The sequence below is a fragment of the Muscardinus avellanarius genome (assembly GCF_963383645.1).
Source record: "Muscardinus avellanarius genome assembly, chromosome: 10".
Classification (NCBI taxonomy): Eukaryota; Metazoa; Chordata; class Mammalia; order Rodentia; family Gliridae; genus Muscardinus; species Muscardinus avellanarius.
The window spans coordinates 28,416,371-28,430,268 of NC_137796.1; the positions used below are offsets into that span (position 1 = coordinate 28,416,371).

A 13,898-nucleotide genomic window follows, 5' to 3' on the forward strand; every position below is an offset into this window, starting at 1 on the left:
TGTATCAAAATAAAGAATAAAATGGGGCTAGGGGTGAAGCTCAGAGGTAGAATGCCCCTAGGTTCCATATTCAGTATCATTAAAAAATAAAAAATAAAAAAAATAGGGCTGGAGGTATAGCCCAGAGGTATAATGTCTCTGGGTTCAATCCCTAGTAACATACAACACACACACACACACACACACACACACACACACACACACACACACGAGAGAGAGAGAGAGAGAGAGAGAGAGAGAGAGAGAGAGAGAGAGAATCTATCGGTGGCAACTGATAGAGAGCAGGGGCCCAGGGTATCCCAGGGGGCTGGATAGTTGGAAGCTGAAGGTCTCATCTTTACCCTCGAGGGGCAGCGGCTGTGGAGGGATGTGGGTGTGGATGTCACTGTGGAGGGATGTGGATCTGTGGGGCCAGATCTTCTAAGTCACCTGTGAGAACATAGGGAAAGTGCAATTTCCTGGTTTTTAGATGTTGTCTCTAATATTTTAAAATACCATGTAGATATTGAATCAAAGGTGTCATTAATGGTAAGTTCTGATCAATTACTAATAAAAACATTACTAATTGAACACGATAAGTAAGCCATTGATTACAAAGTAAATCCTGACCCCAAACGTGGCACAGTGTGGAAAATTGTGCCTCTTGCCGGGCGTGGTAGTGCATGCTTGTAATCCCAGCACATGGGAGGTTGAGACAGGAGGATCACGCAGTTTGAAGCCAGCCTCGGCTACTTAGTGAGGCTCTCAGCAACTTAGCGAGACCCTGTTTCCAAATGAAATATAAAATAGGTCTGGGAGTGTAGCCTGGAGTGTGTGTGTGTGTATGGGGGGTACTGGGGATGAAACACACACACAATGGAAGAAAAGAAAAACACACCTCTTGGAATCCACAAACTTGTCTATCAATAGGCTGCACCTGACCCGTGACACGCTTGTGTGGTTCCCAACCTGTAAAACTGCCCAGTGGCTCCTTTGATGCCACAACAGGGCACTGGAGGGCTTAGGTGCCACCACGAGGCTCACTTAGGACACATCTATGAACTCCCAGGTCCCTAAGAAGAAGTAATCCCTCTTTAATCTTTCCCTAGACCAGGGATGAGTGCAGGCAGGAAAGAGGAAACCTCGTCCGGTTTGTCCCCCCCACACACACACCAGATCACTGACACTGATAAGAGGGCCCTGAGATGGTGGCTCCATGGGTTTAGAGTGGAATTTCACAAGGGATTCTGAGTGTTCCCAGATCAGAAAATGTCTCACACCATGTTTGTACAGGGTCAGAGAGGTGAAGGCTCTGGCCCAGTGTCACACAGCTGGAAGGCGCAGATCTAGGCCAGGGCCCAACCCTCCCCACTCCCATCCCCAGCTAATTGCCAAAGTTCCTGCCCCACTGTTCGGGGTGGGCTGGAGACAGGTCTGTAGGACCAATACAGGGTGTCTTGGCTCTTCTCATTCTGCCCCGCTGAGGGCTGCCCCAGAGAATCCATTCTTATTTGATTCACCAGACTTTTAAATTTTATTAGTAAAATACAAAATGGCACAGACATTGGTGATGAGGGTTGAAAAGCAAAAGGGTCAATCAACTCCTTCAAGAGTCCTCCCCAGGTCGTCCTTGTCCACGTCTGCTGGGTGGCACTAACAGAGTCCTGGGTGGGGGCCTGCAGCCCCAGCAGCTTCTTCACAAAAGAGGGTGGTACCAACCCTCCAAGGCCCGCCTGGCCTGGAGGAGCCAGGACAAAGTGCATTCAGACCTGATGTCCCCTCTGAGCCGTCACCGGAGCCAGGCCGTGGGCCTCACGAACACACCGAGAGGGTGGGAGGGCTGGATAGCCACCGGCTTCCTCTCTGCGGTGGCCACAGCTGTTTACTTCCTCTGCGCACACGCCCATCAAAGATCCCATCACCTCGCGGGCACCTGGGTGATCCCAGCCAGGAAGAGGCTCCTCAGATAGAGGCCAAGGGTCACTCTTGGGGACAATCAGAGAAGGGGGAACACTGCCACCAGGGGCCCTGGGGGATGAGGTCTGTCGGTCCAGCTCTGGTCATGGGGTGCCCATTCACCTCTAGGCACACCTGCCTGAGTCTTCAGCAGCCAAAAGGGGGAACCTGGGACTTTGTTCCCACAACTTCCCCTGCCCGGGGCCCTCCCTTGCCAGGGCAGAGTCCCTTCCAGAAATAAACACAGGGATCCAGGAGAATATGGGGAGATTCCTGGCCCTGCCTGCAGTGGGGGCAAAGGTGAGGGAGAGGCCCTTGGAGTGCAGACATCAGGGCGTCCAAGGAATGAGAGATGGGGCGGGGACTTGGCCACAGGAGAGAAGCTGGGCTATATGGGACCGCGGAGCCTGCCACCTGCCCAAGTTCCTAAAGTGGCATCCGGTGGCTTCCCCTTGGCTCCATGGGGACAGCCGCTCTCCCTCCACCTGCATCGCTCCTTCTGACAAGGGGCACAGACCCTGGCCAGGACAAAGAGCTGCCTTCCCTTGCTCCTGCGGGTCCCCCAGCCCAATCCCACTTGGGGCCCACGGCGGGACCTGCAACATCAGGCCACCCTTTGCAGTCGCCCCTCTGATCACAGGGTCCAAAGAGACACCTGTCTGATGGGATGGTGGTGACTGTCCCAGACGCTCTGCTGATGAGGGCTGCGTCCAGGGCTTGGGACAAGGTCCTGGGAGCAAGTGCTGGCATGAGAGGCACTGGTTATTGCCTTGTATTTGCCGTATCTTCTTTTCACAGACTGGGTTCCTTGTGGGGTGAGCGGTGGTGCTGGGGCCAGAACTACAGCTTCAGAATCCACGCGCCCTCACTGTGCCGCAGAGAGCGAGGAGGGAAAACACCAAAGCCCCCACGCAGCCTCGTCTCCCCTCCCCGCGATGCCAGAGGCTTGGTCAGGACCAGTTCCAGGAAACACATTAGCCTCATGCAAGGAAAAACGAACCCCGGTGGGGGGTGGGCTCTGTACAGGGGACAGGGAGAGATAGCACCGCAGCTGGCCGGGGCGACTGGCGGGTGCAGCAGGACGGGGACACGAGGAGGGCCGGGAAGCGGGCAGAGGCTGGGGAGAGAGCCTGGCCTGTGGCTCCTTTGTGCGTCCTAGCAGAGAGGTGGGGGTTCAGGGGGGCTGGGCAGTCAATAAATAATTGTTCATCAGGGCTGGGATGGTGTCAAGGGGTCAAAGGGAGCCTCTGACCAGCCAGCAGCAGAGGAGAGTTTTGAGGTTTGGGCAAGTCGGAGGCCACCCTCTCTGTCCCTGATAGGTCAAGATGGTTAAGGTGGCCTCCTGGGCTCCGCCTGGGGACTTGGGGAATTTGCACCAGGAGGATCCTGCCTCCCCGTTCCCATCATCCCAGCACAGGCCAGGTTGGGGTGAGGGTGGGTACACGGATGGGGATCCCCAGGCAGCCGTCTGAATCAAACTGGACGCCAGCAGGCAGGGGGCTCACACTGGCACCAGGACATATGAGTTACTGCCACAGCTCCGGGGGACGTAGCGAAGCCCTTCCACCATCTCTCCTGCCATCTTGCGGGGACAGCCCTGGAGGCTCTGGTAGGCAAACATGGCCACCCCCAGGCAGAAGAGGAGACCGAGGAAGGCCAGCAGCCCCACTGCCTGCCTCCGGGTGGCTGCCTGGGAGTCAGGGACAGGAGTGATGAGGACACCCAGCCTCTGGGGGTCCACAGTGGCGTGGACGGGCTCCTCAGCCTTGGAAGCCCAGCTGCCTGAGGCCACTGGCTCCCTGCTGGGGGCCCTCTCAGAGGAGCTGGGGCCTGCAGAAGTGTGGGCCATGCTGCCCGGCCCCCAGTTTGGGGAAGCATCCGTGTGAGCAGAGAAAGGACCCAGCTGGTCTGGCCCTACAGTGGCCTCTGGGCTAGGGCTCTGTCCCTTGGCCCACACGGGTTGGCCTTCAGACTTAACATTCTCCTCTGGGCCTGGGGGTAAAATGGTGGGGACCTGGGTAGAGGGGGCCTGGGTGGTAGGGGGATGGGTGGAGGGGGCCCAGGTGGAGGGGGGCTCGGAGACCTCTCCTTTAGCCCTGACATAAGAGTCAGGCTGGTGGGCAGCAGAACCCAGCCAGGTAACAGGGGTGGAGCCCACGGTCACCATGTTGAGAAGCTCAGAGCCCTGCGGCCCAGCTGGAAGCCCTTCGTCCTGAGCCTTTGAAGTGGGGGGCGACCTGGTCCCTGAGGGCCCAGGCGTTCCCACTGGCAGCTCTGGGGAAGTCTCCGTGGGCCTCCGGGCCTCCTGGGATGAAGCAGTCATCTCCAACGTACTGCTTCCCCCTGCGGTGTTGGGCTCTGGGGGCGCAGGCCGGGGCGCTCCCCTGGCGGCCGGGGTGGTCCCGGGCCTCTCCCCGCCAATCTGCTTCTCAAACGTGCCTCCGTCCCGAGTCAGGCTGCGGTCTAGGTGTTCCATCGCTTCTTGGACCCATTTTTCCTTTGGGTCAGCACAGAAGAATTTGTGCTGTCTGGTCTCCAAGCTACAGAGGAGGAAGATGGGTATCCAGTGAATCCCAGACATCAGAAACCCCGGGCCGGCGTGGAGGGGAGCACGGCACAAACACAAACACCTGTGCAGAAGCCAGCCAGCCTCCAAGCCCGAGGCCGTGGGCCACTCACCCTCCTGGGCCTCAGAGCCTCACTGGGGACAAGGACAGGGCAATGCCTGTGGGGTGGGGTGGCGCTGACTGAGCACCCCAGAAAAGCCTGGAGGGAGGGCATTCTCAAAATGAGGGACTTTCCCTTTCAAGACCAAGAAAGTCCCAGGAAAACGAACACAGGTTGTTTTCCCCACTTGTGTTATTGTAGAAAAGAGCTAGTTATATAAAGAAACACCCGGTGCAGCGTAGGAAATGAATAAGAGCTAGAAAGGGCATAGCATGGTGGTGCACACCGGTGAATCCCAGAACTGAGAGGCTGAGACAGGAGGATCAAAGGGGCAGGCCACAACTGAGGGAGACCCTATTTCGAAATGAAAAATAAAATGGGTTTGGGGATTTAGCTCAGAGGTAGAATGCCTCTGTGTTTAATCCTCAGTAACACACACACACACACACACACACACACACACACACGCACACATACACACACACACACTTAGAAATAATAACAATGTTATTGTGATTAATCATATGAATCATAATCACATTCTTGCCAATAAAGGCAAGGGCTGGGCCTTCTGATTGGGAGGGGATGTCACAGGTATCCTCTGACATGGGGTGAGTGACAGTAAACTCCACAGTGGGACTTCCTTCACTCTGGAAAGATCCTATGTCACGAAGTCCTGTTCTTCCTCTCCCGGTGTCAGGACCACAGCCCACACCCCAGTCTCCTCTCCCAGTGGGGTGTTCAGGCTGCAGGGCTTCCAATCAGCTACATCTCTATACATGGTGTCTCCATTGGGAACCCGAGTATCATCCTAATCTCGGACTCCTCCAGGGCTGTGCGCCCCACTCCACAGCTCAGACCGGGGGGCCCCGCTCCATCCTGCGCAGCTCGCACCCAGCCTGCAGTGTGACTACTGTGCTCTTCTGTATTTTCCAGAGAGGAAAGTGCGGCTCAGAGGGGGGTAAAGTAAAGGAGCCTGGCTCTGGGATACTGGGAGGCCAAAAACATCCAGGAAGCCAGGGCGCTCCTGCCAGCCCCCTCAAGTGCCACGTTCTTTCCCCCGCTTCCCACTTCCCCTTCACCTCGAAAACAGAAGCAATTATTTGGGGGGGTCTGGCGGAAGTGATCGTTGACCGGCCAGCAGAGAGGTCAGGCAGGAGCGCGCTTATGGCCCGTGCCTTGTGGAAACTGCACGCTAGAGGAGAGGAAGTACTGGGCTTCCTTTAACAGTCTGGACTATAAAGGGCTGCCGGCCATTTCCTGCTGCCAGGCCTAGCAGAGGCGGCTGTAAGGCTCAAGAGACAGCCCTGGGGAAGGACGTCAGGGCTGGGCAGTTGGGAAGTACCCAGAAAGGGCCCTGGGAGCAGTAAGCAAGTAGATGGCCCAACGTCTCCAACGACCAGGGAGCAGATGGCTGAGCCCTCCTCCCTCTCAAAGTTTCACAGGGTGCAGAGGAGATGGCGATCCCCCTTGCCCCAGGGGCCCTGCCAAGCACTTTACATGACCTCTTCCAATCCCAGCTCTCTAATTTACAGATAAAGAAACCAAGATGCAAAGGGCCACCTGGCTAGGACTTGCACTGGATCTGCTGGAGTCTGGACTGTGCGCTGAAGACCGTGTTTCAACCCAGGCTGATCCCCTCGGGGGCCACACTCTCCTCCCAGCCACCTTGGCATTCGGGAGCATGGCCATCCCTCCCCACCTTGGTCATGTCAGGGAGGAGCAGGGGGAGCGTTTGCTGAGGCCTCTGGCTGGGAGCCCAGGTGAGGAGGGAAGTGTGGATGTGGGTCAGCAGAAGCTTGGAAGGACCCGAGGGCCAGATGGGATGAGAGAGGCCATGTGCGGGCGATACCTACATGATGGCCCGCTTGCCGCAGGACTCCTGGTTCGGTCGGTAGTGGATGAGTCGGGCCACGGGGATCTTTGAGGTCATCTTGCTGCACGTGATATTGCATTTCGTCACACCAAGGTGCTGTCCTGAGATCACAGAAGCCCCCAGTCAGAGGGTATCCGTGGGCACATGGCTTCCCATCCCCACACCAGCGCGTTGTGGCCACGACACCCAGGCCAGAGCCCACACCCTCGCCATGGTGTCAAGGTGCTGGACTCGGCTCTTCCTTTTCCCAGCCTCCCTAGGGTTCATTTTCCTACAAAGTAGGAACAACTATTGTATCCACCTAGGGTTGTTTTAAAGACTAATCAAAATGAATTATTTGCCAGGCATGGTGGCAAATACGCCTGTAACCCCAGTACTTGGGAGACTGAGACAGGTTTGAGGCTAGCCTCAGCAATTTAGCGAGACCTTGTTTCGAAAAATAAAAAATAAAATAGGTCAGGGAGAGGTAGAATGACCCCTGGTTCAATTTCCAGTTTTGAAAGGAGGAAGAGAGAGAGAGAGGGAGAGAAAAGAGAGAAGAGAAGAGGAGAGAAGAGAAGATAAAATAAAGTTCTTATTTGTAAAGCTCTTTTTGTTTGGCACATAGGAAGTGTTTAATTTTATTTATTTTAGTGGTGTGTGTGTGTGTGTGTGTGTGTGTGTGTGTGTGTTACTGGAGATTGAACCCAAGGGCATTCTACCTCTGAGCTACACCCCCAGCCCTATTTTATTTTTTAGTTTGAAATAGGGTCTCACTAAGTTGGGGAGGCTGAACGTGAACCTGTGATCCTCCTGTCTCAGCCTCCCAAGAACTGGGATTAGAAGCCTGCGGCAATTTACCCAGCTGGGAGTATTTCTTTTTTTTGGGGGGGGTGGTACTGGGGTTCCTGGAAGCCCTTCTATATCCGGGCTACACTCCCAGACCTATTTTTTTAATTTTTGGAAACAGGGTCTCTTAAGCCAGCACGGCTTGGGGATTACAAGCGTGCGCCACCATGCCCGGCTTGGGAGTATTTCATTTTTAAAAGTAAGCTGCTCGCCGGGTGTGATGGTACATGGTCATAATCCCAGTATTTGGGAGGCTGAGACCGGAGGATCGTGGTTCACAGCCAGCCTCAGCTACTTATGCCCCTTGCAACTCAGTGAGACCTGGTTTCAAAATAAAGAATAAAAAATAGGGCTGGGGGTATAGCTCAAATGTAGACTGGCCCTGGGTTCCATCCCCAGTACTGCTAAATAAATAAATAAGTAAATAAATAAATAAAAGTAAGCTGCTGTAGTTGGCCCATTATACCAGCAGGGGAGCCTGAGTGTGACAGGGGTCTGCAGTGGTCACACAGCCAGCAAATGATAAAATAAGTTCTCCTACCAGGCCTGGCTTCCTGTCCCTCCTGGCCCAAGGCCCTTCCCACCTCCCACCCCTGCTTTTCCCCAATAACTCACCTCCTCAGCTATGACCCTACACACACACACACCCCATTCCTCCATCGCATGGATCTCCCCAACCTGTGGGACCCAGTGGCACATACATGCACCTCACACATAAAAACACGTGAAGATGGACATGCAGCCGGGACCACAGAGCAGATACCGCATCTCTCCAAACATGTCAGTGCAGCTGCTTCTCCGGAGGCAGGTTCTGCTGAATGTGAATTTTAGAGCAGCGGAGAGGCATCCGGAGTCCCGGCAGCAGGAGGAGTGAGGAGGAGGGTGGAGGTGCCGGGGTGGGGTGGCTGTGGACTGGGGTGGCCACGCAGACGGCTTGGTGGCTAGTGGAGCTGGGGGAGCCCCAGCACAGGGCACGGCTGAATCAACACTTGAAGTTGTCTGCGTGGCCTTTCCGCCTCTCCCCTTCCCCTAAAATCTCCAGCCAAGTCCGCTCGCTCGGTGTTTCAGATCTGGGTCAAGGTTATGTCCAGCAGAAGCAAGACCCCCAGAGGGTTTTGCAAGCCTCTAGCAGCCAGAACTTCCAGGGCAGTCGAGTGAAGAGAACACGCTAATCTGATGGAGCTCTTTAGGGTCTGGGAGGCCCCAGCTGCTCCCTGGGCTCTACCAATATTCCTCCAGCACAAATACTTATATACCTGCAGACGCACAACACACTCTACCTTCTCAAATACAGACGTGCACACAGAAACTTTCTGGAGCCGGCTGCCTCCTCTCCCCCTCACTCCCCTTGGCCTGGACCACTGCCTGTGGGGAGAGTATTCCTGCTGGCAGGTCTGGGCTGGATGACCAAGGGGCAGCCTTAGTGATTCCTGAAATGGGCAGCCGGGGTGTCCTGAGTCCATGAGCTGCTCTTTATCTAAGGAACCAGGATATGAAAGTTGCCCTCCTTCCCCAGAATGACTCACTGCCTCCCTAGGGATGTTGAGTGGGGCCCGGCAGCAGCCCCTGAATTGGTCTGGCAGGTGTTTTCCTGGGAAAGTCCCAGAAAGAACAGGGTCCCTGAGTGACCTGAGACAGGAGGAGATGGAGGCTGTGTGGCAGGTGGGCAGGAGCCCCCATGCCCAGGATGGGGAAGGCCACTGACACGTCCAGGTTGTAAAGAGCCACAAAGTTACCCTGTCCCCAAAATCCCTGCCTCAGTCACAGAGACTGGATGCTCTTGGCTGGGATCAGTGCTTGGTTCTGCCAGGATGGCTGTGTCACTAACCTGAGTTTAGTGATAGACCCAAGTTTTCTTTTCTGTAAATGGAGACAAAGCCTCCAGCCAGCTAGCCACCTACTACCTGCCAGTACCTGAGTGTCGGGAGAGCAGGGACCTCATCCATACTGCTGTCACAGTTTTTTTTCCCAGCACCAAGCACAAGGTGGCTACTCAATAAATATTCATAAAGTGAAGTAATGTCTCAATCTACTTATCCCTTTTTTATATACTCCCCTGCCTACCCATCCATTCCTCCATCCACCCATTCATCCTCCATCTCTCCTTCCATCCATTCACCCTCCCACCCAGCCATATACCCATCCATTCACCCATCCAACCCTTCCTTTTACCATCCATCCATCCATCCATCCATCCATCCATCCATCCATCCATCCATCCACTAAGCCATCCACCTATCCATCCATCCATCTATCCATTCATCTATCTGTCCCTCCCTTCTGCTATCCATCCATACATCTGTCCACCCGCCCATCCATTCATTTGCCCATCATCCCCTCCCTTCTGCTACCCATCCATCCATCTACCCACATACCCTTCCATCCATTCATCTTCCTCCTCCTGTCAATCTCCTATTCAGCCCCACCCACCTACCCACCTCCTACTCACCTCTCTCCATCCATCTCCCCACTCCCCACTCACCCACCTACCACCTGTCCATGATTGGCTTTCTTTCCTCTCAGCCACCCATCCATTCCATCTCACCCGCCCATCCATCCCTCACCAGCCCACTCACCCGTCCTTCATTCATCTCTCCATCTCTGTGTTCTCACTCAGCCACCACTTGCTCGAATGACTTTTGAGTATGCGCAAAGACTCAGATCCTCCTGCCCTCAACCCTGACAGGCTCTTTCTCCCACAGGCTGGGGTTGAGTTTGGAGAGAGCACTTCAGTCCCAAAAAATGGTATCAGATTACCATGTTTGTTCAACTATTGAACAACTACTGGCTCCTCCCTCTGGCCAGACCCTGTGACCCTGTTTATCCTCCGAAGCCTCTTACAGGGCCCGTCTCTTCCCTCAGAAGGTTCCCAGCCTGATAGACAGGCAAAACACACATGGCAAATGTTAGAGCTATTTCTGTTGAGCCCCTACTGTGTGTCAGACCCTATGTTCAATACACACGTTGGCTCTGATTCGTTCCCAACATCTCTGCAAATGGGGTATTGTTCCCAACATCTCTGCCAGATGGATTAGCTGAGAACCAGAGAAGTTAAACTACTTGCCTATGGCCACACAGCTGCTTATTGACAAAGCTGGTTTTCTACCTGGCCTCTAGATATCCCAGTGTTCTCAGTTGCCATAGATACCTGGTAGAAATGCCATGTTCCAGGACATATGACAAGCATACTGGGGGTTATATGAAAGAGAGATCACTTCCAACTGCAAGCGATCAGGGGGCTTCTAGAAAAAGGTGTCCTTCAGGCTGGGCTGCCAGGACAGCTAACAGGCGTGGAGTGAGGTGGCACAGAGGGCTCGGGCCGTGCGTCCTCAGCTAGGCACTTAGATGCTCAGAGCCTTGGCTTCCTGACCTGTACAATGGGCACGATGGCACCTGTTTCTCAGGGTGGCGCCACCCTGAGAAGAAATATTTGAGAATGAACATTTATTTTATGGTACTGGAGATTGAACCCAAGAGTATTCTACCTCCGAGCTACACCCCCAACCCTATTTTTTTATTCTTTATTTTGAAACAGGGTCTCACTAAGTTTCGGAGGGCCTCACTAAGTAGCTAAAGTTGTCTGTGAACCTGCGATCCTCCTGTCTCAGACTCTCGAGTACTGGGATTATAAGCATCTGCCACCACATCTGGATGAGAATAAACATTTCTAATGTCTGAAGCATTCTGCCTTAGAGCCGGCTGCTCATCAGGGATACGCTTGACATTTTGGAACAGATAATTCTTTGTTGAGAGGGGCTGTCCTGTGCACTATAGGATGTCCTCAGCATCTCTGGTCTCTACCCACTAGGTGCCAGCAATACCCCTGCACCAAAAATATTGAGACCTTTAAAACAACCAAAAACATCTACAAAAATTCAAATGTCCCCTGGGAAGCAACATTACCCACCAAGGACCACCACCCTAGAGATACCCACATGGCAACCCTGCCCAGGTTCCCTCAAAATTACAGATGCTACCCGCTCAGATAGGGTATCCTACTCAAAATGCCCACACCTCACTGGGCATGGTGGCACATGTCTGTATTCCCAGTACTTGGGAGGCTGAGACAAGAGGATTGTAGGTTTGACCACAGCCTCAGCAACCAGCAAGACCCTGTTTCAAAATAAAACTAATTTTTAAACAGGGTTGGGGGTGGAGCTCAGAGGTAGAATACCCCTGGGTTCAACTCCCAGGACTCCCCCCAAAATGTCAACACCTCCCCTTCCCTCTATTTTTTTTTTTTTAATCACAAGTGCCTTTTCTCTTCCAGCAGTCCAAATCGTTTACTGATTGATGTTGTGCATTGTCTGTCTTTTTCTGCTGAATTTCGGCACCTGTGGGGCTGGGATCTTTGGTCCTTTTATTAGCCACTGTGGCTAGAACTGAGCTTGTCACATGGTCGGCCCCCAATCCATATTTGTTAAATGAGTGGACAAAAAATGCCCAAGGAAGCGTTTCGTGACACAGAAAACCCCTAACCAATAGAGAAATGGAGGACTTTTTTACATAAGTTCGACAGGGACCTGGATCTGACACTCTGAATTTATTCTCCCCTGCCTTACCCTCCACCCCCACTGCCAACGGGGCGGGGGGCAAGACGATTGCTGCTTAAAACGGATCTTTTCTCTCTCTCTCTCTCTCTCTCTCTCTCTCTCTCTCTCTCTCTCTCTCTCTCTCTTGCTGGGACTTGAGTGGGAGTGCATGCGTCAGTGTTTGGGGAAGAAAACGCTCTGCTCTGACTTGCATTTGCAGGTTTGTTATATAAAGCGCAGGAGCCACCCGCCTGACGCCGCCCCGCAAACCCACATTTGGGGACTGACGCAGCTGTCCTGCACCAGCCCTGCACCAGCCACGCAGCCTCGAGCCCCCCAGTGGGGAGAGCCCCCAAGGTGGGCTTGATTGAATGCCCAGTTTTATCAGAGAAGCAACAGAGGCTTGGAAAAGGCTGAAATCATGGCCAGAAAAGAGTAGGGCAGGGATCTGCAGGTCCTCAGGCCTCTGGCTGCTAGGCAAAGCACCAGGGGTCTCTTTCTACCCTAGCATAGCATTACCCCCACCAGCTCATTTAAAAAAAAAAAAATCCTTCCCTTCCCTTCTCCCAAATGCCCTCATAGACGCTGGAGCCTCATCACCATGGAGTCAATAGCTATTTTTAAAGGTTTAGCAGCTGGGACCAGAAAAGGCAAGACCCTGCTCAGGGCCACACAGCAAAGGACATTTCATCTGACTCACCACCTCCCAGTACCCACTGTCCCCAAACATCTCAGACCTCTGGGCCCAGCTCAGAGCACAGGAAACCAGCAGCGATTTTCTTCCACAGCCCCCATTCCCCACCCCCTCACTCTCCTGCTCTGGGTTCCAATGTTGGGCTTGCTCCATGGAGATATCCTCGATGCTGGGGACTGTTTTTCATTCTCCCAGATTTGCTGTGCGCCCTAAGGATAAGTCCCAGCTTCTCTGAACATTAACCTGCCAGATGGCTGGAGTCTGGCTCTTGCAGCTGGTGGAAATGTGGTGGCCCTTGGAGGTGGGGAGGGAGCACCCTCCCTCTCTCCCGCACACTCCCATGAGTCTTGCCCTCGCCTACCCTGCTAGAAGGCTGGGGATCCTCAGGCTAGTTTTCATTGGTCTTTGGGCCCCTGTCTTCCCCATGTCAGGTGGGATGGCTCTGCCACATCCTGCCAGCTCTGGGCTCCAGAAAGCTAGAGGTGAGAGCATTCTCCAAGCTGTGCTTGGAGGAGGAAGCCAGTGTGATAGCGGGAGGGGGAGCACAGACAGAGGGGCTACAGACCAGCACAGCAGCCACAAGCCCATCAGTGGGCTGCAGTGACCTTGACCTTGACTGGCCCTGAGTCCCTACTCCTGGGGGGCTTGATATGGGTGTGGGTGGGGAGTAAGCCCTAACTGTCCCCTGGCCCAGGGCCAGGGCTGCAGGTTGTACTTTAACCCTGAGTGGGAAGATGGAGCCACTGCCAGCCAGGGCCTCCCACCCCGTGCCCCACGAAGCCTCACGGGCTTCCTCAGCCCACCCCTGCTGCCATGTCCACCCGTGGCACCCCAGGACCACCCACACCCCTCTCACCCTCTCATCCAGCAGCCACCTGGTGCACTGGGCCAGGCAGGGACAGTCCCTGGAGACTGGAAATCTCTCCCCTAGGAGGGACGGCCCTGAGGAGCTGAGGAGGAGCCCAGCCCCCTCCCACACATCCCTTGGGCCTTCTGCAGGCAGGGCCTGGGGTCCCTGATGTCCGGCATGACCGCAGCCAGCCCCACTCACCGGCCAGCAGTATGGTCAGATGGGACAGCGTGGCCAGGCGCAGCAGCCACACAAGAGGCCTCAGAGCCATGGCTGAGGGTGGCCGAGGGTCCGGGCCGGCGGGGCAGGCGGCTGGGTTGCGCGGCGTCTGGGTTGCGCTGCGTCGGAGCTCAGTTCGGTCCCTTTGCCTTCGCCACCTCCGCAGCCTGCCGCGCGCCGCCCAGCTCTGTCGCTTTTTATAATGGGGCTCCCAGCCTCCGCCTCCAGCCCCTGCAGGCAGGCGGGTGGGAGGGGAGAGGAAGGGAGCAGCGTGCGAGGCTGGATTCCTCGGGAGGT

The 13,898-nt window shown here is 54.8% G+C and overlaps 1 protein-coding gene across 1 annotated transcript; it reads right to left on the bottom strand.

Moving 5' to 3' along the window:
* Positions 1 to 3,436: 3,436 nt before the first annotated feature.
* CX3CL1 (C-X3-C motif chemokine ligand 1) lies at positions 3,437 to 13,653 on the bottom strand (the record flags this gene model as incomplete). The annotated part of the gene is made up of 3 exons (XM_080703283.1): positions 3,437 to 4,475; positions 6,459 to 6,579; positions 13,584 to 13,653. The coding sequence occupies 3 exons, from the start codon at positions 13,651 to 13,653 to the stop codon at positions 3,437 to 3,439; spliced, it is 1,230 nt and encodes a 409-aa protein (XP_080559409.1).
* Between the last annotated feature and the right edge of the window lie 245 nt (positions 13,654 to 13,898).